This window comes from Alligator mississippiensis, chromosome 4 (genome assembly GCF_030867095.1).
Source record: "Alligator mississippiensis isolate rAllMis1 chromosome 4, rAllMis1, whole genome shotgun sequence".
Lineage (NCBI taxonomy): Eukaryota > Metazoa > Chordata > Crocodylia > Alligatoridae > Alligator > Alligator mississippiensis.
The window spans coordinates 2,667,690-2,690,837 of NC_081827.1; the positions used below are offsets into that span (position 1 = coordinate 2,667,690).

Genomic DNA, 23,148 nt, shown 5'->3' on the forward strand with positions numbered 1-23,148 from the left:
CCCCTGCTTCAGTGTCCCCGGCAGTGCCCAATGGGGGACCCAGACCCCACTATTCAAATGCACATGGAGGGGACTCTGAGCACCCCCCCCCCCCCCCCCCCCCCCCGTCTCCAGCCCAATGGGGGGGTGGAGGTAGAACAGCCCCCCCGCCAGCACACGGGCTACACACGGGGCCACGCTGCCTGCAGGCCACAGCCACTCGTGGCAGGGTCAGGAGAAAGCTCGCTGCTTGACCAATCAGAATTGGGCCCCCGTGGCGCAGTCCACCCGCCCAATCAGAGACAGGGGGACGGGCGCGAGGCCCGTGGGCTGTGGCGTGAGCACCCCCTGCTGGATGTGCCTGGGGAAGCAGCCCTGATGCCAGAGAGGAAGGGCAGGGAGGGGCTAGGGGAGTGCTGCAGGGGCCCTCCTGCAGAGCCCCCAGGGTCCCTTCCCTCCCCCCTGGGTCAATGCCAAGGCCAGGGGGGCCGGGGAGGGTGTCTAGCCCATGCCAGGCCCATTTGCTCCCATGCCCAGCACGCAGCAAGGGGGGGAGGCCCCCATGGCTGCACCAGAGCCCAGCAGCCTGGGGGCAGGGGGGCCACATCAGTCCCATGCCCAAGGGGCCAGGAGACAGGAGGCTTCGCAGGGTAAAAATCAAGTCCATTAAAAAACAGATTAAATAAACAAGACCAAAAGCCCCCCTGCCCCGCCCCCCAACCCCTACAGTCTCAGCTCTCGAACCACTTGCTGCGCTTGGGGGTGCCGCGGGGGCCCCCCAGGATCTTCCTTTTGTATTGCTCCACCAGCTGCTCGAAGCGGGCCTCGGCCTGGCCCCCCGCCGGCCGCCGCTGCTTCCCCGCCGCCTGCTGTGGGGGCACAGGGAGAGGGGCCGGGGTCAGTGTCGCAGCATGTATGGGTTTGGTGGGGGGGTCAGCACTGGGCACTGCAGGCCTGGGGAGTGAGGGTGGGCAGGCCACATGGGTCAGATACCAGGACGCCCTGCACGGTGCGCCTGCTTCTAGGGAGGGACACGGAGCACAGGCAGGTTGCACTGCCTGGCCCTGCCTGGGGTGGGGGAGCAGAAGGAGGCTGCCTGGGCCATGGGGGGAGGTTTGGGAACCTCAGTACCAGCTGGGTCCCATCCTGCCAGGGAGCAGGATGGCACAGGCCTGGCACTGGGCTGAGAGCATGCACATGCACGTGACGGAGCTGGCAAGGCCATGCTGGGGTTGGGAAGGGCAGGGGAGCTGGGTAACTCCAGCCAAGAGCACTCCCAGGGTCCCAGATGGTGACAGGCTCGGCCTGAGTCACTGCAGGAGCAAGGAGGGACCCAGGCCGGAGCCCCCTCCCCTCCTCTGCTCCCTCACCTGCTTGGCAGCCACCACCTTGGGTTTCTCCGGGGGCCGCGGGCCAGCCTTGGCCTTGGGCTTCTTGGCAGGGGGTGGCTTGGTCTTGCCTTTGTCGCGCTTCCTGGGGGCGGGGAACCAAGGCATGAGCAACGTTTGGGGGGGGTGGGGATGCATGAGCACCTCCAGGAGGGCCTCCCCATAGCCACCCTACCCCCCACTTCCCCCAAGGGTAGCTGCTCCCTCTCAGCCCCACCCTGCCCAAGTCCTACTAGAGCAGGGCTTGTGGGGGGGCAGCAAAAGACCCCCCCAACCATGGAGAGGTGTGTGTCTCCTACCTGATCTTGGGCCCCCGGTGAGAAGGCAGTGCCAGCACCTTGCGACGCTTCCTGCCATCAGGCAGCTCCACTTGCTCCACCTCTGCCTTGGTCTGGAAGCCCGACCACGAGGCCGCAGCCTCCAGCCCTCCGGTGCCCTTCTGCCCCCTGGGTCCTTTGGTGGGCTTCCTCTGCCCTGGGGGGGCTGGCTCCGTGGCTGTTGGCACCTCTGCCTGCCTCCTGCGGCCCTTGTGCCCCTGGGGGCTGTGCGGTGGGGCGGCTGGGCCGGCTGCCTTGGCCGCCTGCTGCTGCTGCTGCAACTTTTGCTGCATGAAACAAGAGATCACTGGCTGCAGACCCCGTTGGCAACCCCCACAAGAGATGCAAGGCAAGCCCAGGACCCCCCTCTATGCAGGTCACCTTCAATGTTAGGAGTCACGGCCACATCTCAGGGCCCAGCTCGAGCACCCCTGCACTCCCCCAGAGACAGGGCCTGAGTTCGGAGCTCAGTGCCATAGAGAGGGGCATGGCGTGAATCCACACAACACCCCCAGTGATGGGGGGCATGTAGTGCAGGGCACAGAACAAAGGCTGGGTGGAAGAGCTTGGCACTGCTGGCAGGGTCACGGGGGTGTGGGCTCTGCCTGGAGGGACCATGGGATGGGGTCATACCAGGCTGCGCTGGGTACGCTGCTCTTTCAGCTTCAGCTTCTGGCGGTCTTCCAGGGAGAACTCCACGATGGGTCTCTGCAGGGGACAGGAGATCAAGAGCTACCCCAGCAAACTTCCCAGAGCTCCCCGCCAGCTGGGGAGGGGTCGGGGAGGCGCCAGCCCAGAGAGCAAGGGACCCCCAGCCCCAGAGAAAAGGAGGGAAGGGAGCAGGACAGCTTGTAGTCTCACCCCCAGCGTGTGGAGCTGCTAGTTGCCCCCTCCCAGAGCCACGGGGAAGGGCACAGACATGCATACCAGTCTGGTGCCCAGAGCTCCCCCCACCCCCTGGCACCTACCTTGTTGGGCCCGAAGAGCTGGGGGTTGTTGTTGGTGTGGCGCAGGGCGGCCAGCGCGTGCTCATGCTCTGTGAACTCAGCAAAGGCGTAGCCCAGCGACGGTGCCCGGCCCTGGCCTGTCCGCGCCTTCAAGTCCCGCATCACCCTGCACTGCCGAGATAATGCCGGTGGGGCCAGGCCGCCCAGACCCGACCTCAGCCATGCCGGGATGCGCGTGCCCAGCCCCCTGGAGCCCTCACTTGCCCCAGGGCTCACACCCCAGATACCCTGTGCTCAGTAGCCAGAGATCTCCCAGGCTGGAGCAGGAACCCCACTGAGATCGAGCCCACACTCAAGCTGTTGCACGGGCTCTGGGATCCCCCCCCCTGCAGTTCCCCAAGACACCGGATGCCCACCGGGATGCAGGTTTGAGCCCAAGCAGGGGCTGTCTCCTAGGGTGGTGGGAGTGGGGGGGGCACTGACCTCCTTGAGGCGCACGCCTCGGCCCCCGCCAGCAGCTTGAAGCAGGAGGCGTCGCAGCTCCTGGTCGTCCAGGGCTTTGGGCAGGTTGTGCAGGCAGAGGCGGGTGCAGGACACAAAGATGTTCTGGTCTTTCAGCTTCTGGTACTTTAGCTCCGTGAACTGGGGTGGGGGGCGGGCAAGGGGTTTGGTTGGAGCTGGGGGGCTCCTGCTTCGGCAACAGCCAGTGCCACCCCCCAGAGCCAGAGGCCCCGTCCCGGCAGGGACCCAGTGTTACCCCATGTCACCCCCATCAGTGCGCCTCCCCCCGGGTAAAACCCCACCGTCTGCCCAGAGCCCCTTTGCCCGCTCACCCGTGCTCTCTTGGCCAGGTCGGTGTCGCTCACGCCCTCGGCAGCCTTGGTGCCCGCCCGGATCACTGCGGGGAATGGATACGGTGTGAGGGCTCCCCCCAGGCTGAGCAGAGACACCAGGAGACAAAGGTCTGCCCCAGTTGCCCCCCAATACTCACCACTTTCCTGGTGCCAGCTACCCCAGCACTCAGGGCCCCTGTGACCCCCTCTCCTCCATGGCGTGGGACCTTAGCCTGAGCCCATGCCGTGGCCCTATGGGGAGGGTATTGACCTGCCCTGCCAGGCCCCAGACAGACCAAACCCCAGCACCGATCAGACTCTAAGGCCTGGACCTGTGGGACGCTGCTCCCTCCTTTACCAGGGCAGCACAGAAGCAGTGAGTGGGGGGCACAGAGGTGGTCATGGAAGGATTAATGCCCCCCCAGCCAAGCCAGGGGATAGCTCACACCTGAGGGAGATGCAAGGAGCCCATTGCAGCCACCCCCAGGGGCAGTGGGGAGACTCTAGGGACAAGCAAGGGGCTCGTAGGGCCCTGGCAGCCGGGGCAGGGGGCTGGGGAGTTCACTCACAGCCTTCACGGGCGAGGTACAGGTTGCGGGTCCCCGTCGGCTTCTTCACCTTCTGCTCCCGCAGCTTCTGCGCCTCCTCACGGGTCACGGCCAGGTCCACGCGCAACCGGCGTCCGTCCAGCCGCAGCCCCCCGGCCTGTGGGCAATGGGCAGCGATGAGACTCCGCTCCGGGGACCTGGACCCTTGCAGGGAGACACTACCCCTTCCCTTTGGAGGCTCTGACGGGCTCAAACTGTCCCCCCCAGACTCCCTGGAGCTCTTTGGGGGCACCCCAGAAACACGTTAGCCAAGGACTTCTGCCTACTCGGTGCCCCCCTCTACCTCCAGGACCACCCCCGCCCAGCTCACCTCAGTCTCATCCTGAGCAGCCTGGAGGCATTTCTGGGCGGCCTCTTGTGTCAGGAACTGGGCAAAGGCACAGCCTAGATGCAGGAGGGAGGACAATGGCATGGCTGAGTCCCCATCAGATCCCAGCCAGGGCTGGGAGGAGTCAGACACGAGCTCTACGCCACCTCCGCCTGGCTCCAGGGACTGCCCAGGGGAGCAGAGGCCCCTCCAAGCCTCCAGCAGTCAGCCCCTGCCCGGGCGGTGAGTGCTCCAGGGATCCAACTTCAGGCCTTCTTCCAAGGGAGAAGGTCCAGAGCCAAGAGACGGGGTCTGGGGCTGACAGAGAGGTGGTGGTGGGGGCGGTGCCCCAACCCCCTGCCCAGGCCCTGGTGGGAGCCATGAGCAACGCTGATGTCAGAGGCACCTGGGTGGGGGCTTGGCCTAGGGCAGGGGGAGCTCAGGGCAAGCCCTTTCCCCATCTCTTCCTTGGGCAGGGGGAGGGGGTCTGGCCTCACCTTTGGAGTGCTCGGTGTCGGGGTGCAGCACCAGGCGCACGTACTGCAGCTCCCCGAAGGGCTCCAGCAGCGCGCCCAGGTCCTCCTCCTCCGTGTCGAATGAGAGGTTCCTGCCAGGGGCCGGAGGGCAGCGTTAGGGGCCCTGCCGCAGCTGCCGCCCTGCTTCAATCCACCCACCCCAGCCCCAAGACCCACCTGCCCCCAGGCCGTGCCCAGGCCAGGGGCTGAGGTGAGAAGGGCAGCAGCACGCTCCTGCCTGGGTGGGTAGGGGGCAGCCTTACAGGCAGTGTCACAGCCCCCATCCCTGGCAGAGGCCAGGACCAGCCCCAAGAGACCCACCACTACCCCCTACTCTGTTCCCAGGGGCTGAGTAAGAGAGGCAGGGGCAGAGATGTGGACCCCCCTCCCTCTTCCCAGGGACATCAGCCCCACACCCAGCCCACCTGATAAAGACCGTCTTGCCCTCGGCCACGTCTGACGGCGGCTTCCTGCCCTTTTTGCCCTTCTTGGGCGTGGTGTCACCTGCAAGATGGCCGGCAACCAGCAAGGTCAGCAGGGCCTGGCCATGGGGTCAGTGGCTATCGCCCCTCACCCTTGCTGGGAACCCAGAGCAGGGAGGCTGTGGGATAAATACCCAGGGCAGGGGGGACTCTCCAACACTGGGGTGCCAGGGAGTGGGGGACGGGCAATGAGCGGGAGGATCTAGGTGCGGCGATGCTGTGGGTGTCCCAGGATTCTGGGCTGGGCTGTGCTGGTTCCCCTGCTGCGTCTCCTCCATGTGTCAGGGGTTTTAAGCCTCCCCCAGATGCTGCTGCAGCCCAGGCTGGGGATGGGACTAGGCTGTGCCAATGCTCCTGCTGCACCAACCCTGCAGGGTCCTGGCTGGAGGGTCTTGCCCCTGAGCTCAGGCTCAGCCCCACACTGCACTGGGGCAGAAAGGGATTTCCTCCCTGCTCAGACTGGTGTGCACTGGGGGGTTTTGCCTTCCTCTGCAGTGGGGGCATGGACTGGGCCCGGGCTCTCTGCAACACACAACCCCCTTGGCAGCAGCAGCATGTTGGCAGCCGTGGCCCTTACTTTCCTGGGGGCAGGGTGGGGGCACTGCCTAGGGCTGTGTCAGGGGCAACTGTGTCATGTGGCTCCAAGGTCAGGCATGGGGTTGGTCTGGGCTTGTTTGGACAGGGCTGATCCTGCCTCAGGTAGGGCTGGGACTGGGTATGACCCCAGAGCTACCTGTCAGGCCCCTGGCTCTAGGACTGCAGTGTGCAGAGAACAGGGACCCAGGCAGGCGACTGCAGGGCTGAGCTCCCTGGGAGGCGGGGAGCAGTGTCCCCCCTCAACCATCGGAGCCCAGGGAAGGGGGCACCAGTGGAGGGCAGACATGGAGGCTTGGGAGTCTCTGGGACTTGGAGCCTGTAGCTCATGGGGAAAAGAACTGATGCCCCCCAGCCTTCCTCCCCCTCACCCTCAGGAAGAGGTGGGGAAGGGACTTGCACTGGCCTGGGCCTGTGCAATGCCAGGCCCAGCCCCCATCCACTGGCACCAGGGCTGCTCTAGGCCCCATGGCACCCACCAGGGTCTCAGGCTGGCGCCACTGGCAGGTCACAGCTGAGAGCAGCCCCCACATGGCCTGCTGGCCCGTGAGGCAGGGACCAGGCAGGTACCAGGGCTGGGGTTGTCCAGGCCCAGTTTGAGGCAGGCCAGGCTTCTGCGAGACCCTGCAGCCCCTGGCTTCCTCCCCACACCTGCAGCCAGAGCTGTGGGGAGATGGAACTGACCTTCCTCATCCTCGCTGTCCTCTTCCTCCTCCTTCTCCTCCTCCTCCTCAAGGGTGCTCCCGTCCGAGCCTTTGTCCTCATCCTCCTCGCTGCTGTCAGACTGGGCAAGCCTGCAAGAGCAAGTCCCAGCCTGGAGTCCCCTGCCTGCTCTGTGACTGGGTCAAGCACCAGCACCAAGCTGGTGGGTCCCAGGTACCCTGCTCCAAACCCCAAGCCATGTCCCTTCCTCCCCAGGGCAGCGCTGGGGGAGCTGGCCAGTCCACACGGGCACGGCTGATGGGTCCCCGTCACTCACTGCCCCTGTGTGCTGGGTGACTGCTTTGGGCTCGTGGCTTCATCCTCATCTTCCTCCTCCTCCTCCTCGCTGGCATCCTCTGAGCCCCCCTCCTGTCCCGGGGCCATGCTGGCTTTCACCTCCAAGCTGCCTGCAACAGCGCAGGGTCCCTAGAGCTGAGCAGAGAGGGGAGGGGGCAGCCCCAGGCACACCTTGTTTGCCCCAGGGGCCTGCCCCTCTCTCCACTGCTAAGCCCCTCAGCTCCGAGCCACTCACCTGGCATCATGGCGGCAAGAAGGAACCCAGGTGTCCGAAGCCACCCCCCACCTTCCCCTTCCTGAAACCCAGTGCCTGAGCAGGCGTCCAGCTCCATCTGGCATCTGATCACCCTCTGCCCCCAGCCCAGGCAGGTCCGGGCACTGCAAGCTCCACCCCAGCCATGGCTGCCTCCTGAGGGCCATGGCCACGTCCTCATCACCGACAGTCAGGGCTGAGCCCCCACCAGGCTGGAGTTTCACTCCCTACCCAGCAGCCCCAGCCACTGTGGCCACTCACCAGGGGGAGGTGCCACTGCCTGCGTAGCTCTGTACTTCTCCCTGCCCACGGCCCAGTCCACGGCCACTGGCCGCCCTGCAAGAGACCAGAAGGGCTGTGGGGACCTGAGGGAGCGTGCGGTACTGGGGACAGGCTGAGCCACCTGGGGAGCTGGGGACGGTGACAGCCAGTGCCCAGGGGCCATGGCTGGACGTGGCACGGGCCACATGGGGAGCCGGGCTTAGCAAAGGGAACAGTTGGATAGTTGTAAACATGCCCCCATCCTCCCTCATCCAAGGAAAGATCCTGCCTGCCAGGGCTGATGAATAGAGCCCTGGCGTGGGGGGCAGAAGGACTAACCGAACGGCCCCCAAGGAGGGAACGAAGGAGGAGCAAAGCCCTGGGTCCCTGGCGGGGACAATCCCCAGCAGAGACCATGGCTGGCAAAGCACCGGCTCCCAGCGGCTACAGGCCGAGGCAGGGAAGGTCCCCAGGGCGGGGTGGAGGGAGCAGGGTAGGGCCCCACCTTTGATCTGCGTCATGTTGGTGGCCTTCAAGGCCTTGCCTGCCTCCGGCACGGTTCGCAACTGCACGAAGCCAAAGCCCCGCATCTTCCCATCTGCAAGGGCACCAAGGGAGGGCTCAGAGCGTGCCAGGTGTCTGCTGGGCTGGGATGTCTGGTCCATCCCCAGGGCCCCCACCCTACTGTCAGCTCCCAGCTCATCCCCCTCCCCACCCCCTGGCAGCAGAAACACCCCGGGGAGCAGGCAGGGAAGAGTCTGCACTGTCTTTACAGGAGCCCTAAGACATTCCCCCACCAAACCCAGCTCCTGGCTGGCATGGGGGAGGGAGGGGGCACGTGTGCAACCACCAAACTGCTCCCCCCCAGGGCTGCCCCCTCGCCCGGGGCCCTGTGTCCAGCCACAGATGCTCCAGAGAACAAATACTAGGACTGGGGCCCCTGTTACCAGCGGCCCAAGGCACAGGAAAACCCTGGGCCCAAGGTCTTATCCCTTCATCCCGCCTGGATTGGCCTGTGCCCCGCAGCTTGTCTGGTCCTAGCTGGAGCCCAGGCACAGCCTGCAGTCCAGGGCCCCGCGGCAGGGAGAACTGGTGGGCTCACGGAGCACGAACCCAGCCAGGACAGCAGCTCCCACCCCAAGAGAGCCCAGCCCCCTCCCCGCCCCACGGCCGGCACCCGCACCTGGCTTCCGGGGGATGTTCACCTCCAGGACGGTGCCGAAGGCAGAGAAGAGGGCGCGGAGATCGTCTTCGGTGCACTGGGGAGAGGCGAGGCGTGGGCTGACGGACAAGCCGGGGTAGGAGCAGAGCTGGAAACACCCCCCACCCCAATGCAGGGGCACAGCCAGGGAGGGGGTCCATGCCCACATGCTGCCAGGCTCACTGCACCCCAGCCCTGGCGCGGAAGCGACGAGGCCTGAAAGGCTGAGCGCCAAGAAGGCAGCGACCGAGCCTGGTCAAAGCTGCAGGGATCGACCCCCACCGCCGCTGCCCCTGCCCCAGACCGGCCTTCCCGGCATCGCCAACTCTCCCGGGCAGAGAAAGACAGAGCCCGGAGGCGGCTGCGAGTCCCGGCTCAGCCCCAGGCTCCTCCCTGCCCCCCACCAGTCACCTGGAGCAGCCGCGACTGCGCCCAGCCCGGCGGAGGGAGGAAGCCAGGCTCTCGCTCACCTGGAAGCTGAGGTTACGCACGATGAGCCGGGCTTTCTTGCCCTTGGCCTTGGGCTTCCTGACCTTCGCCGGCTTCTCTTCCGGAGGCGCCTCGGCCGCATCTGGAGCGCGGAGCGGGAAGTGTCAGGCCCGCGAGGCCTAGCCAGCCTGGTCAGACCAGTGTATGCTTGGGGCGGGGGGCGGCAAAGCCCCCCACGCGCTCTGGAGAGGAGCCGGGGGGACACCCGATGCCTGCCCTCGCCCCGGCGCCAAGCAATGTGTCCCCCCGCCGGTCGGGGCAGCTCCTGGCCCCCCCCCCCCCGACATAATTTCTCTGGCCGTGGGTGGTGGGGGGGAGGGGGCGGCCGTGCCTGCCACCCCCGCACCCACCTGGCTCCTGCCCCCGCTGCCGAGGCTTCCTCTTCTTGCCGGGCGGCTTCTCCTTGGCCACGGAGACGCTGAGCCGGTGGCCCTCGAAGGCGCCGACCTCCCGCAGCGCTCGCTGCGCGTCCTCGGCCAGCGAGAAGGTGACGTACCCGAAGCCGCGGCAGGTCTCGCTGCCTGCGGGGCCGGGAGGCGCGTGAGACCCTGGACCCCCCCAAAATCAGCACCCCCCCCGGGAACCCCCACCCCCACACTTGTCTCCTCCACCCTGGACCCGGGCCCAGCCTACTGCCCCCCCCAGGCCCGTGCCCACCTGGGGCCGTGACCACGAAGCAGCGCTGCACCGGGCCGAGCTGGCCGAAGAGCCGCTCCAGGCCGGGCCCGCGGGCCGAGGGGGGCAGCCCCCGCACCAGCAGCGTCCGCCCGCTCATGGTCCCGATCCGGCTCAGCGCATGTGCGGGCCCCTGGGCGCCGCCATCTTGCCGCGTCCGTGCGCCAAACGGGTCCGACCGGAAACGCCCCCCTCGCCTGCGTCCGTCAGCCAAACGGGTCCGACCGGAAACGCCGCCATCTTTGGCGTCCTGTGTCTAAATAGGCTCGGCAGGAAACGCCGCCATCTTGCCGCGCCCGACACCCAAATGGGTCCGGCCGGAAACGCCGCCATCTTCCCCGCGTCCGTCGCCGAAATGCGTCCGGCCGGAAACGCCGCGTGGGCGAGAAGGTTCCGGGAAACCCCTCTATTGCCCCCTGGGTCTTAGCGCCCTCCTGGTGCGCTTTTGCCCTGGGCAGCGTCCAGCGTGGGGCCGGCAGGGAGGTGCGGGGTCACATCCATCCAGGATCAGCCCCGTCCAAAGCAACCCAGACAAACCCGTGTGCAACCTTGGAGCTGCACGACACAGTCACCCCTGACACAGCCCCCCCTGCCCCCGGGATGCCCCCCGGGGGGGGGGGGGCCGCATCCTGCAGCCCTAAAGGGTGCAAACATAGTGTCCAGAGACCCTAAGCCAAGGTTGTGCCCCCACTACGGAGGAAGGCAAGGACCGTCCTATGATCTACTTGATTCCTGCTAATCTCTCCACCCCACGGGTGTTAACTATCTGTCCTTCGTGGATGGTATTGCTGCTCCGCTATTGAAACGAGCCTTTTTTTGGCTGTCCGTTTGCCTCCCCGGGCCACCGTCTCTTCTTCACCTCGACCCTGCCGGCCACGTGAACGCAGGCGTGTAAACGACAACGCGGTATTGGAAGCGCTGCCGAGGCGCTCAAGACACCGCGGGTTTGCTTTATGAACGCCAGCGAGAGACGTCTGTTTAACGGTGAAGACCGCGGGCCGACTGACGAAGGGACGTCCCTTTTTCCTAGTTTCCGTCGGGTTTTGAGCCAGATCGTTGATGTAGCAACGCCGTGGACATCCCGATGAAGCCCCGCTTGCTTTTGCTTTGGTCCTAAGCCAACGCAACCCCGCCGGAGCATATTGGGAAAGTTTCTAGTTTCTCGTTAGCTGGAGACAAACGCGTCTCATGTTCGGTGTGATGATGCCACACCGTCTGCCCCCCTGCCCGTGGCTGGCGGGGGTCAGGGACCACTGCAGGGGGCGGCAGGCAGGGCCCTTTCCAGGGCAGGGGGTTGTGGCTGGCAGGGAACGAGCCCGAACCCATGTGGGAGGGGGGTCACCAGGCCGGCTCCTGCCACGGTTATTCAGCCCAGTGCATCTGGAGGGGAGGGAGCACCTGTCTGGGGGCACCAGGGATCCAGCAAGCTGGGCTCCTTGTATGCCGCCGCTCCAGGAGGATTCATCCACCCCCCACCTGGCCAAACCCACCCCCACCACGCGTGCGTGAGCTGGGACACGTGCTTTGCCCTCCCACTCCCCCTGCCCCCACCCCAGCTCCTCTGCTCCGGGCTGGGGCTTTCTGAACCGACACACCTCCCTGGGCTCCTCTTACCCAGCTCACCTGCACGTTAGATCCTGCTCCCAGATGCCTTATGTGGACTTCTTGACTGCCCTGCAGGGCAGGATTACCCTCCAGCCATTAACGTATGGACATGCCATAAAGAACCACCCTGTAACGCCCATTTGTAAAAACTGGAAAGGTTTTGGTTAGGGCTTTGCACTCACCGGAGATCCCTTGTGCTTCCCCAGCCATGTGCTGCTGCTGAGCCTCTGCCTATAACAGCTGCCCCCTGGTGCAGGGAAGAGGGTGGTGCTACCCGGATGGAGCTGCTGGCCGGGATGGGGAGAGGCCATAGCAGGGCCTCTACCAAGACAGGGAGAGCAGGGGCAGTGGGAATGAGGCTGGGGGGAGGGGGGGTGCAGTAGGATGTGGGGTGCAGTCACAGGTGTCAGGGTGTGGGGTGAGTAGGGGAGCCCAGGGTTGGGAGCCCGCAGGGTGTACAACTAGTGCTGCATGCACACAGGGCTGCTGGCCCCAGAGGGGTTTTTTTTAGTGATGATGTCAGTAAAAACATTTCTCTGTCAGTAAAAGAACGTGAAGATTGCCAGTAAAAATAAAACCAAGGGCTTTCGCTGGCAGCTGTAGGAGGGAGGTGGAAGTTGGAGGGGGAGAGTCGGGGGGCTGATCTGGAGCTGTTGTGTTGGGTCTGGGTGTGTGAGTGTGAGCTGGGGGTTGCAAAGTGAGGGGGGGTGTATATGTGTGTGTGAGTGAGGGTGATCTCTGCCTGTGTGTGTGTGGGTGTCATCTGGCCGTGTGTGTATGTATACACCTACGTGCCAGATCTGAGCTTGCATGTGTTTGTGTGTACAGAAAGCTGCCCGGACCCCCCCTCTACCCCCCAGCCCTCACTCCCCTGCCAGAGCAAGGCGAGAACCCCGGCATCCGGGCTTCCTGCCCAGGACCCCACATGCATCCATCTGCCCCACGCCCTGTCCTTGGTACAATGCACTTTATTTTAGCATCTCCCCCCCACCCCCCCACGAGCTTCCCCGTCAGTGCCCCCATTATTGTCCAGATCTCCGCGTCACTGACCCCTGGGGCACAAAGCCCCCTGCTAACCTGCCCCAGCCTGCAAGCTCCCAGCCCTGGGAGCTCGGGGGTAGGGCACAAGGACAGCCTGGGCCTGGCACGGTTAGTGCCCGGTGCCCCCCACTGGCCCCCTACTCCCCCCCTCGTGCCCCCCCTGCTTTCCCATCCAGTCTCTCCCCACTGTCCTCAGCCTCTTGCTGCCCCTCGTCCCCCGGAGCCGGGCAGGCAGCCTGGCGGGCGGCGATGGCGGCCATGGCTCCCAGCACCACGCCGGCCCCAGCCACGGCCCCAGGGGCCACGGGCTCAAGCAGCAGGTAGCGCTGCAAGACCAAGGTCACCGCCACCTCGGTGTGCAGGGCTGCGCACACCAGGGCCGGGGGTGCCGCGGTCACAGCGTAGCCGGCACTCATCGAGGAGGCCAAGGCCAGGCAGGCCACGCCGGCGGTGCACACCCATGCCAGCGGTGCCTGCGGCACCACGGGCTCCTGCAGCCACAGCAGCGCCGGGGCGCAGATCGCGGTGCCCACGGCTCCAAAGGCGAAGGCGGTGGTGGTCAGCCGGGCCGGGCAGTCCAGCGCTGGCAGCGCCACCAGCGCTAGGGCCAGCGCCAAGCCGCCCAGCCCCGCCAGTCCGTAGCCGAAGGCTTCGCGGAGCCCGGCGCCCGGCAGCTCGGGCAGCGCCGTGACCAGCAGTCCCACGGCGCTGGCGCCCAGGCCCAGCCAGTCGTCGCCGGTCAGCGGGCGGGCGCCCACGCACAGCGCCAGCACGGCGGCGCCCAGGGTGCAGGAGCCCTTGCGCACGGTGGCGGCGTGGGCCGTGGGCAGCGCCAGGTAGGAGCTGTAGGCGCAGGCCACGGAGAGCACGTGGGCCAGAGCGTGGCACAGCAGCCGGCGCCGGGCGGGCGGAGGGCCGAGCAGCGGGGCCCCGAGGCGGCGCAGGGGCCAGGCGAAGCCCAGGGGCAGCAGGCAGCGGAAGAGCAGCAGCTCCAGTGACGGCATCCCCGAGGCGTCGTGCGCCAGGCGGGCGAAGGGGGCCACGAAGCCGGCCGGCAGCGCCCCCCCCAGCAGCGCCGCCAGCAGCCCCTTGGCGCTGCCCGAGAGGCGGCAGCAGGACCGGGGCGGGGGGCTGTCGGGGGCGGCGCCGAGGGGGGTCATGGGGTGGGGGGGGTCTCACTGCGGCAGTCTGTGGTGGGGGAGAGACAAAGAGGGGGACAGAGCTGGAGGGAAGCCAGGCGTCCCGACTCCCGGCGTGTGGGTGGCGACCTGCCCCCTAGCCCCATTGTGGGGTCCCCCAATGGACCCCCCTACCTCTGCGCCCCCCGAGCTCACATCCCCCTGGGTTGCCAGGTGAGGTCCCACGATTGTGACCTCACTGCCTGCAGGGCTGTGACCTCACTGCTGCAGCCAGTGATGTCATGGGAGCCTGGGCTGAGAATCCCAGGTGCAGACACTGCGGCGGCGGGGGGGTGCAGGCTCCAGGGCAACCCTGGCAGTGGGGGAGTGAGCCTCAGGGCAGCTGGCCCTGTGCCCTCCACTGGGTTCACTGCACTGCACGCCCCCCGTCACTGCACTGCGCCCCAGCTCACTGCACTGCACACCCCATCACTGCAGGGTGCACAGCCCCACTTCTCCAGGTCACTGCACTGCACTGCACTCAGCCGTGTCACCTGCCAGGCCCCTATGAGTCCCCCCACAGCCCCGGGGTATCTCACCCAGCCCAGGCCTGGGGCTATCATACCTGCTGTGGGGCCCCCCAGCTCCCAGCAGCTCCCTGCCCCCCAACATGAGACCTAACTGGGCTGCAGGGGGGCTGCAGCAGCCAACGTCCTGCTGCTGCCGGGGGGGTCATGGGCACTGTAAAGAGCCCAGGCTGAGGCTGTGCCCCCGCTGCAGAGGAAGGCAAACCCCCCAGTTTGCACCAGTGTGAGCAAGGGGGGAAATCCCTTCCTGCCCCAGTGCAGCATTGAACCCCGCCGGCAGCAGCAGGGCACTGCCAGCCCTCGACCCCCAGCATCACCTGGGGCAGGGCTGGGGGCTCTTGGTGTCCGTGGGCAATGGCCCCTATCTCTGGGCACAGAGCTGGGGGGTGGACCAGGTGGGACCCAGATGTGTCTGGGGGGGTTTGGATGGGGGCGACCCTGTCCCAGGCAGGAGGTTGGACTAGATGACGTTGTGAGGTCCCCTCCAGCCTGACTCTCCTGTGATCCTGAGTCATAAGAAAACAGGGAAACGCAGCCCGCCGCAGCCCGCCAGGCCACGCATTGTGGTTTAATGCTTGGGTTCATAAAACTCTGTCGAATTTCCCGGGGTGGGGGGAGCAGAAGGGGGCACGCGCTTCTCTGTGGGGGACTTTGCAAAGCCCAGGTCAGTCGTTGATCTTCTCGCAGATGCAGCGGTACCGCAGGCTGCATTCCTTCATCTGGAAGATCATGCCGAGGAATAAGCCGCAGCCCGTTTTGTAGGTCTTGGTTTTTTCCGAATACCTGCCGGAGACGCGGCGGGGGCCCGTCAGCTGGGACAATGCCCCCCCGGCGCTGCCTCCCGCACCGGGGCTGGCATTGACCAGCCTTTCCACCTGCACGGACAGCTGATCTGTGTGGCCCCGCTTTGTCCTGGAGGTGCCTTCGCTGGGGCACCCCAACCCCACGCTCAGCACCCCATGTGCGCGCTTTACCGTATTTACTCGTATATTATATCCCCACCTCCACATTCAGCTTTGCTAGCCTTTCTTCTGCAACGGTGCTGTCTGTTAGCCAGTCCCGGTAATCGCTCTCTTCTGTGCCACAGCCTTGCAGGCTCTTTTTAGTTTTAACTAAAAAGACTTCTCTCATCCTTAATGCCCTGTTTTATCTCAGGTGTGGCCTTATTCACAGATTCATAGATGTTAGGGGCTGGAAGGGACCTTGCAGATCATCAGGTCCAGCCCCCCTGCTCTAGGCAGGAAGACCCCTGAGGTTAGGTGACCCCAGCGAGGTGAATATTAACTCGGGCTAACTGACCCTGCCCAGATGCAGCTACCCTGCCTAGCTAAAATTATGAATTCAGGCACAGAAATAACTTTCAGTGACGCACTGGATGCCCTGTCAAGATGCTGGACAAGGCTGGATTTGTTTTCTGAGTCTAAAAGGGAGGCGTACATCTAATTCTAACGACAGCAGGGCTAATGAAGCAGCATCTTTTGCTTGTTTCTTGCCTGGTTTGTTGTGGGGGGTGTTTATACATAATAGATATAGCAACTTAACTCCCATCTCAATAATGTTCTATTCTCTCTTAAGTTGAATGATACAGCCCTGGGCCCCTAGCTTATTAGTCAAGCTTCTAGTTTCTTTTTAATTGGAGAAAAATATATAGGGTGTTATATGTGACGTTGCAGCCTGCCATCTTGGGCTGCGCCAGGGTTGACGGCAGTCTTACAAGGAGGTTAGATGATGGGTTTGTCCAGGCTGGGTTGGACAGGGCTGTTGTGGTTGCAGAATGGGAATTTTTTGTGTACCAGGGCCCATTTGTAAACATCGATGGCCAGTCCTGACCCAGTGCCCCTCACCCCCGACCCGCTGCCCCCAGGAGAGTGGGGCATGGGGGGCTCCAAGCAGCCCCTTGCAGGCTGAAACTCTCCCATCCTGCGAGGGAAAAGCCACACTTTCCCATGCTTTTCTCCTTTAAAGGAAAATCCATTGCTAAAGTTTGTTTGTGACCCTTTCATATATTCTTGCAACCCACTTTTGGGTCATGACCCATGGGTTGAGAAACGCTGTTTTAGAGCAGTTTTCTCTTCCTTCTGCATGTCTGAGCTTAGCTACAAGCAATCTCTTAACAAGTTTTACAACCGCGGGGATGTTTTACCGCATGGGGGTGTCGTGTGATGTGCAATATATGGGAGGCAGGATGACTCCTAGATGGACCCTGAGCCTGTCTCAGCCTGGCAATTCCTATGTTCCCCTATTTATTGCCATGGAAATGAGACTTTTGAAATAAGTGCTAATAAACTATTCCATTCCACTTCACACTTGATCATACCTGTTGTGTTTGAGTGTCTATGAAGCTCATTTTTCTGTTCCGAGGTACTAAGATAACGATGTTTGTAGAGTTTAGACGATGGTTTGTCTGGGCTGGTTTGGACGGGGCTGGTTTGGACGGGGCTGATCCTGCCTCAGGCAGGACTTGGACTGGATGTGACCCCGCAGCTCCTTGCCAGCCCCGCGGCTCTAGGGCTCTATGGACTAGATGACCTGGGGGCTGGACTAGATGTGACCCCGCAGCTCCCTGCCAGCCCCACGGCTCTGTGAGTCTACCAAAGTCGGGCTGGCAGGGCTCTCGAAGCAGCATCCGCTCCATCCAAACCACCCCAGACACATCCTGGTGAAAAGGTCCATTGCACTGAGAGCCCCCAAGCCCTGCCCCAGGCGATGCCAGGGGACAAGGGCGGCAGTGCCCTGCTGCTTCCAGGGGGGTTCAATGCACTAGAGAGAGCCCAGGCAGGGGAAGGCAACCCCCCCAGTGTGTGCTGATTTGACAGCTAATTAATATGGGGCAGGCTTATTTAGCCCTGGCATGCAGCAGTTCTAACGACCCTGCCCAGAGCGCTCCTTGGATGCAGCTACTCTACCTCCAGTGGAGGAGCGCATCCCTCTGAAGGGGTGTAATGCGCCCAAGGGGGCTTGCTAGCTTGGGGCTATCAGCCTGGGAGCCAGGGAGCAGGACACTTACACCAGCTGCTCGAAATCGGACCCATCAATCCAGATCCACTTGCGGAGGAGAGTGTTGTAGGCCAAGCCGACCCAGTAACGGAAATACTTGAGGTAGAATCGGTCGACGATCTCAAACTTTTGACGCATTTGAATTCGGAAGAACATCTGCGGGAGGAGGAAGGCGTGAGCCAGAGAACGAGGCTCCCTGGGGGGAAAGCCAAACCCAGGCAGAAGGCAAGCCAAATGCAACTCTCCATTCAGGTAGGTCTACAGGTAGGTCCGCAGGGGTCCCCCAGGTGTGGTCCAATCTGAACGGGGGGTTCAGCTGCAGCGTGACACTCCCCTCATGATCTGTCCCTGCCCTGCAGCATCCCCCAAAAAGGGTCTCAAGGCAGCCCTGGGTGCCTGGCTGGGAATCGCTGGTCTCGATGCTTTGGTAGATCTGGCCCAAAGCTTCCCAGGACATCCCGGCTCAGCTCAGGATGAACGCAGCCCGTGGCTCTTTGGGGACAAGAAGATAGCCTGGCTCCTACCACGGGCAACTGATGGCTGCGGGAAGAGGTGTCACGAGTAGGTTGGCGCCCTGGGGTGGGAGGTGAAAATGTTGGTACCCCCTCTAAGATGGTGCCCCCTCTCTGCTTGTTTGTACTATATGGATTGGAGACGGTCTGGGCTGACTCCTACCTTTCCAGGGGTCTGCCCATTAGCCCTTTGCTCCCTATCTCTGACCCTATCCTGCTGCACTGGGCTTTTCTAACCCAACCCTGTTCTCCTGCCAGGGACCCTCATGGCCAGTCCTGCCAGGGACCAGCGATCACCTGTTTGCCTTGTCACAAATGCTTGGGAAGCTCGGATAGGTAATCCAGGCTAGATAGACAGACAAACACCAGCCTAAAGTAGCTAAGACAGGGACGATGTGGCTTGGAGCAGGGGATGGGTTGTGATGTGACCTAAGATCTTTGTCCTTTAGGGTGAAGTGACACATTGCGCTCGGCCCGCACTAAAGCTGTGGTGTGTTAAGCGGTGTTAAAATGAGAACGTGCTGTGAGTTGTAGCACATAAAGGGTTAATGCCATGTTTTTGCCTGCGTGGAGGGCGCAGTTGGGAGCCAGGACACCTGGTTTCTATTCCTGCTGGGAGAAGGGGCTGGGAATGGTGCATCCTGGGATGCTGGAGGACTACAAATGACTCGTTCTATCTCCACGGAGCAACCTGAAGTTACCCTAACGCGAGCTGCAGACATGTGGCCGGGCAGAAAGCCCCAAAGCCTGTTTGTGTGCGACCATAGCCTGAACCTTTTCAGACGTGACAACCAGCTTGCTCAACAAAGTGAAGGAAGCCGTCAGCACATCTAACCAACCCAATAATGAGTCGTAGTTAAACAGAGAACAAGGCCTGAAAGGAGATATTATAAAGGGAAGACCATCCATTAAATAATGCAAACATACTGGGCACATCTACATGTGCATTTACATCACATTAAATTTACTGCGCAGTAAGCGGAAATAGGCCAGGTGTCTACACGTGCAGGCATTAAAGCGCGTTAACACTGTGAGGACGAAAGTTAGTCCCAAGTCAGTCCATACACACAGTTAACCCTCATCTGAAGTGGCCTCAGAAGGCACTTAGCACGAGTTAATGAGCTTTACTTAAGGTGCGGATGATCGTGTCTTAAGAGCCCTTAGTACAGCGTGTGTAAAATGCACAACCTCACCCCATGTCTCCGTGATACTCTGCAGATGGGCAAACAGATGGACAAAGAGGCCATTTCCCACTTCCATGGACCAACTAACCCCTCAGCCCAGCATATGAAAGGCTGCGAATCCATGCTAGCCCCAGGCCCCTGGCTAAAGAAGAAAAGAGACTGAACATCTGGTTTTACCACTTTGGCCTGAGTCTCCAGCTTTGCAAGCCTGCCTCCTTTTTTCTTGCAAATGTAGACGCATTCGGCCCAGGTTGTCAGCTCATCAGTCATGAAGTAGCAGGTGTCACCTCGCTGGATCCAGTCCTCCAGGCATGGATCGCATTGGCTGCCTGGGGAGACAAACCACAGCTGGCTGTACCCCTCGTTCCCAGTCGAATATGCATGAAACAGTACACTGCATGGCGGGCGGGCCTGAATTGCCAGCAATGCTCATCCCAAGCTGCCTAGCTCCATGCAGGACTAGTCAGCTCCTCCTGCAGTATCTGTACCCCAATTGTACCTGCTTTGGGGGTTATAGGTTGCAGGCCCACTCCGCCGCTCACCTCGGCCAGCTGCCAGCTGCTTCACCGCTAGCTTGAGTTTCTCATTCTGGTCTTGGTGGCTTTCCATCTTTTTGTTCCTCAAGATGGAAATGTTGGCGTCTGAAATGGATGAAAATGGACCGTTAATGGCATGGCCCAGGGCAGGCGCTCAGATGGCTCAGAGCCTTTGTTCTTGGTGTTTTCCCCACTGCCAGGCTGGCCATGCCTTTGAATTGGTCTTCTTCTAGTCAACGTTTCCTGGCCCTTATTACTGTCTGCTGCTTGGAGGGCATAGGAAGGGAGGAATGCTTTCCAGATGGGTCATCGAAGCCATGAAGAGAGGCTGATTATGAAGCTGTATGGATCAGCAGAGGGGGAAGGGGTGGGTAATGGCTTTCATGGCATAGCCCCTTCCTTGTAGGACCCTGGGCAGGACTCTGATATCTAGGAAGGTACTGGGTGGGCAAGATGGAGGGATATGCATTGGTCCTCCATGCACCAGCCCTATAGGATTCCCCTGGGTAATACAGAGACTGCATTACTGCTCCGTGGCCAGGGAGCCCCTTTCAAATGCGGGGTGAGAAGCATTGTGACCCCTGGTGCCAGAGCCGGCACGGGGTGCCCTGGGTGAAACAAGGCATCCCTGCTGGTACTTACAGTTGCCGAGCAAGCCCACAAGCCCAATGAACAAGATGAGGCAGCCGATCCCCAGGATCAAGGACACCAGCCGCCACTTACTAGGCAGAACAAAATCCTCTACGGGAGAAGCAGAAGAGGAGATGTGGGGTGAGTTTCTCTCCTGAGGCCACACATCTACTTCCCGAGGCAGTACCAGGCTCCCCCAACCCAACCCAACCAACATGGGCTGGACAAGCATGCAAAACTAAGCCACATTGGTTTGACCTGGTTTGTGGGCTGATGTATCTTGAGGCTGAACAAGGACACCATGAGGGTGGGGACTGTTGCCAGCCTTGGCCTCGGCCAAGCTGCAGACATGTGGCCAGGCAGAAAGCCCCGAAGCCTGTTTCCGTGTGACCACAGCCTGAACCTTTTCAGATGCGACAACCAACTTGGTCAACAAAGTGAAGGAAACCATCAGCATGTCTAACCAACCCAGTAACGAGTCGCAGTTAAACAGAGAATAAGGCATGAAAGGAGATATTATAAAGGGAAGACCATCCATTAAATAATGCAAACATACTGGGCGCATCTATGTGCATTTCCACCTGGGTTTTAAATACCTCCAAGGATGGAGAGTCCAGCACCAAACACTTGTCTTTTGAACTGCAAGCAGATAAAAGGTCACGCTGGAGACCTGTTTCTGCCTCTTTTATCACTAGCCAACCTGCAGGGACCTGCGATATGGGTAATGGGGTGCTCGAAGAGCCAAGGGGGGTGGACTCTCCATCCTTGGAGGTGTTGAAGACCTGGGTAGACAAAGCCGTGGCTGGGATGATGTGGTTGGGGCTGGTCCTGCTTGGAGCAGGGGTTGGACTAGATGTGACCTCCTGAGCTCCTTCCCAACCCTCATTGTCCGCGTTTCTGTGATGCTGGGAGCCAGGTTAGCCACGGCTACCAGATCTGCCCACACATGAGCTTCTTCCTCTGCCCAAGGGACATTTCTCCCCACCCCAGGCCTGATGCATAGGGAGCATAGCCATGGGAGCGCAGGGCCGGCAGGGTCTGGGTCACTGAGACCAGTCCCTACCGCAGCACCATGTCACATCGCTCTTGTCATAAACTGATCCAGCTCCATCTGAAAAGCAATTAGATTTATCACCCCTGTTACTCTGATTAGGAAGTGACCTCTGAGCCTTTGTGTTATATCTTCTCATCTTAACCCTCCTTTGCATCTGTCTGAGATTGAATTCATCCTTCTCGAACATAGGTGATGAGGGCCGAGGGCGGTATTCCAGGTGAGGTCTCCACCAGGTCTTGGACCCTGGCATTAATACCGCCCTATATGTGCTGGAAACACCTCTCCAGATATAACCTTAGATCCCATTAGCCTTTTTCACAGCTGTGTCCCATTGGCAGCTCACAGCCAGTCCCTGATCGGCCAGTTCTCCCAGATCCTTCTTCTCTTCCATCATTTCTAACCGATGAGTCCCAGTTTATAGCTGGGATGAAACCTATGTGCTTCCCTCGCCCTGAAGGGCCTCAAGCTGTTTGAGTCTCAAGCTGTGGTCATTTCCCAGACCCCCACTCCCTTTAGCCTTGCTTTAGCACCCAGGACCCGAAGGACGTGGCTCCATCTTCAAGCTCGGGCTCCTCAGTCTACGTAGCTAATGAGTTTCCCTGGGTGATCAATGCTCAGCTGTTTGCAATGGAGAACGCTAGCTACATTGCTGTTTCTGTTCATCCTCCCATTTAATCTGAACCCAATCCACTCGGGATCGCTCTCTAGTTTCCAGCGACCAGCTCACGTGTTATATCTCCATTATTAACCATATCTAAAATAGCACGGGCTCCAGTGACTGTGTGGGGAGGGCTGGCTGGGGACTGCGGCCCTGCCCCAAACCCAGCAGAGGTGTGGAGACCACCTGGCCGCAGCCTTCCTGCTTCTCTCCATGCACGGGGGGGATTTGCACAGCCCAGGCATGGCCCCCACAACTGGGGCCAACGGCTTCCAAGGGTCCCCCGGTCTCAGCCCCGGGGTCTCCTCCTCGCGTACTTACGGCCGTACATCACGATGCGCTTTCTGGGCGGATCCCTCAAGGTGTCAATTTTCCTGGGGGGCTTTTCCCTGCCTTCCTCCTTGGGGGGGGGCTCAGCGTCGACCGCCTCCTCGTCAGAGTCTGGGCTCGGCTGGACTTTGACCATTTTCGACGTTATTTGGTGCCCGTTCAGCAGGAGCTGAAACCAGAGCAACGCATGGGGGGGGAAAGGGGTGGTCTCGGTGGGGTGCTCGAGGTCTCTGCACCCCCAAATACCCACTGGGGGGTCTTGCACGGCCTCTCCGAGCTGGGCTCTGGGGAACGGGCCCCCCCAACCCCATGGGCGCAGGCCCCCCTCGCCCCAGCGGGCCTGGGGCAGTGTCGCCCCCACCCCGTGCATGCCCACGGGAGACCCCCATGCACCCACCGGCGCGGTCCGGATGCTGGAGGGGTCCCGAGGCCGGTCTGGCACGGCGCGGTTCTTCCGGTTGCCATGGCGCCGGCCCGGAGCTCTGGCCCCCGGCAGCTCCCATGCCTGCCAAGAGGAAAAGAGGGGCTCGGGTCCCCGGGATAAGCATCCTCTTCGAAGCCAGGGAGGTGGGCGAGCAACTGGACACCCGAGGTGCGTGGGGTGCTGCTCGCGGGGCAGTTAGGGCGCCCCGACACCCCATCCCCGCCTTCTGCCCCGCTCCCCTCCCCCCTGCACCCCCCCAGCCCAGCACCATGCAGCAACGGCAGACAGGAGCCAGCGGAAAAGGGGGTCCCCGCTGCAAAAGGGGGGGGTCCAGGAGAAGAAGGGGCGCAGAGTGGCCTCCAAAGCCCCCCTGCCCAGTCTCCCCACACCTGCCTCTGTTCTCCGGGGTGCCACAACTGGCCTGGACCTCAGGGCGCTGCTCCCGGGGCTGGAGGCTGGGCTGGCATGGTGCGGGGAGGGCAGTGGGGATGAGCCCCCTTATTTTCTAGCCTCGGAGCTGAGAGATACCAAGACTAGATCCCAGGTGTGGTCATCAGCACCCGGCACGGGGGCCGGTGGGGGGCTTCAGCCCACGAGCTGCCTGACCCCGGCCCTGGAGCTGAG

At 62.3% G+C, this 23,148-nt stretch overlaps 3 protein-coding genes across 3 annotated transcripts; all 3 read right to left on the reverse strand.

The window, feature by feature from the left end:
• Positions 1-625: 625 nt before the first annotated feature.
• On the reverse strand, positions 626-10,043 carry RBM28 (RNA binding motif protein 28). The gene is made up of 19 exons (XM_014610288.3): positions 9,831-10,043; positions 9,524-9,694; positions 9,155-9,255; positions 8,667-8,742; positions 7,989-8,081; positions 7,484-7,558; positions 6,950-7,079; positions 6,655-6,764; positions 5,320-5,398; positions 4,877-4,986; positions 4,383-4,456; positions 4,034-4,169; positions 3,465-3,529; positions 3,115-3,273; positions 2,653-2,802; positions 2,318-2,392; positions 1,667-1,971; positions 1,350-1,452; positions 626-848 (listed from the first exon to the last, which is right to left on the reverse strand). The coding sequence occupies exons 1-19, from the start codon at positions 9,946-9,948 to the stop codon at positions 711-713; spliced, it is 2,268 nt and encodes a 755-aa protein (XP_014465774.1). The 5' UTR covers positions 9,949-10,043; the 3' UTR covers positions 626-710.
• Positions 10,044-12,631: 2,588 nt separating this feature from the next.
• On the reverse strand, positions 12,632-13,654 carry LOC132249865 (solute carrier family 35 member G5-like). Its single transcript, XM_059725524.1, has one exon. It carries the CDS (start codon positions 13,652-13,654, stop codon positions 12,632-12,634), a length of 1,023 nt encoding a protein of 340 aa, XP_059581507.1.
• A 1,114-nt stretch (positions 13,655-14,768) lies between these two features.
• On the reverse strand, positions 14,769-22,645 carry LOC109285895 (C-type lectin domain family 1 member A). Its single transcript, XM_019498335.2, has 7 exons — positions 22,498-22,645; positions 22,092-22,269; positions 20,071-20,169; positions 19,435-19,533; positions 19,070-19,221; positions 17,207-17,352; positions 14,769-14,982 (listed from the first exon to the last, which is right to left on the reverse strand). The coding sequence occupies exons 2-7, from the start codon at positions 22,234-22,236 to the stop codon at positions 14,865-14,867; spliced, it is 759 nt and encodes a 252-aa protein (XP_019353880.2). The 5' UTR covers positions 22,237-22,269; positions 22,498-22,645; the 3' UTR covers positions 14,769-14,864.
• Between the last annotated feature and the right edge of the window lie 503 nt (positions 22,646-23,148).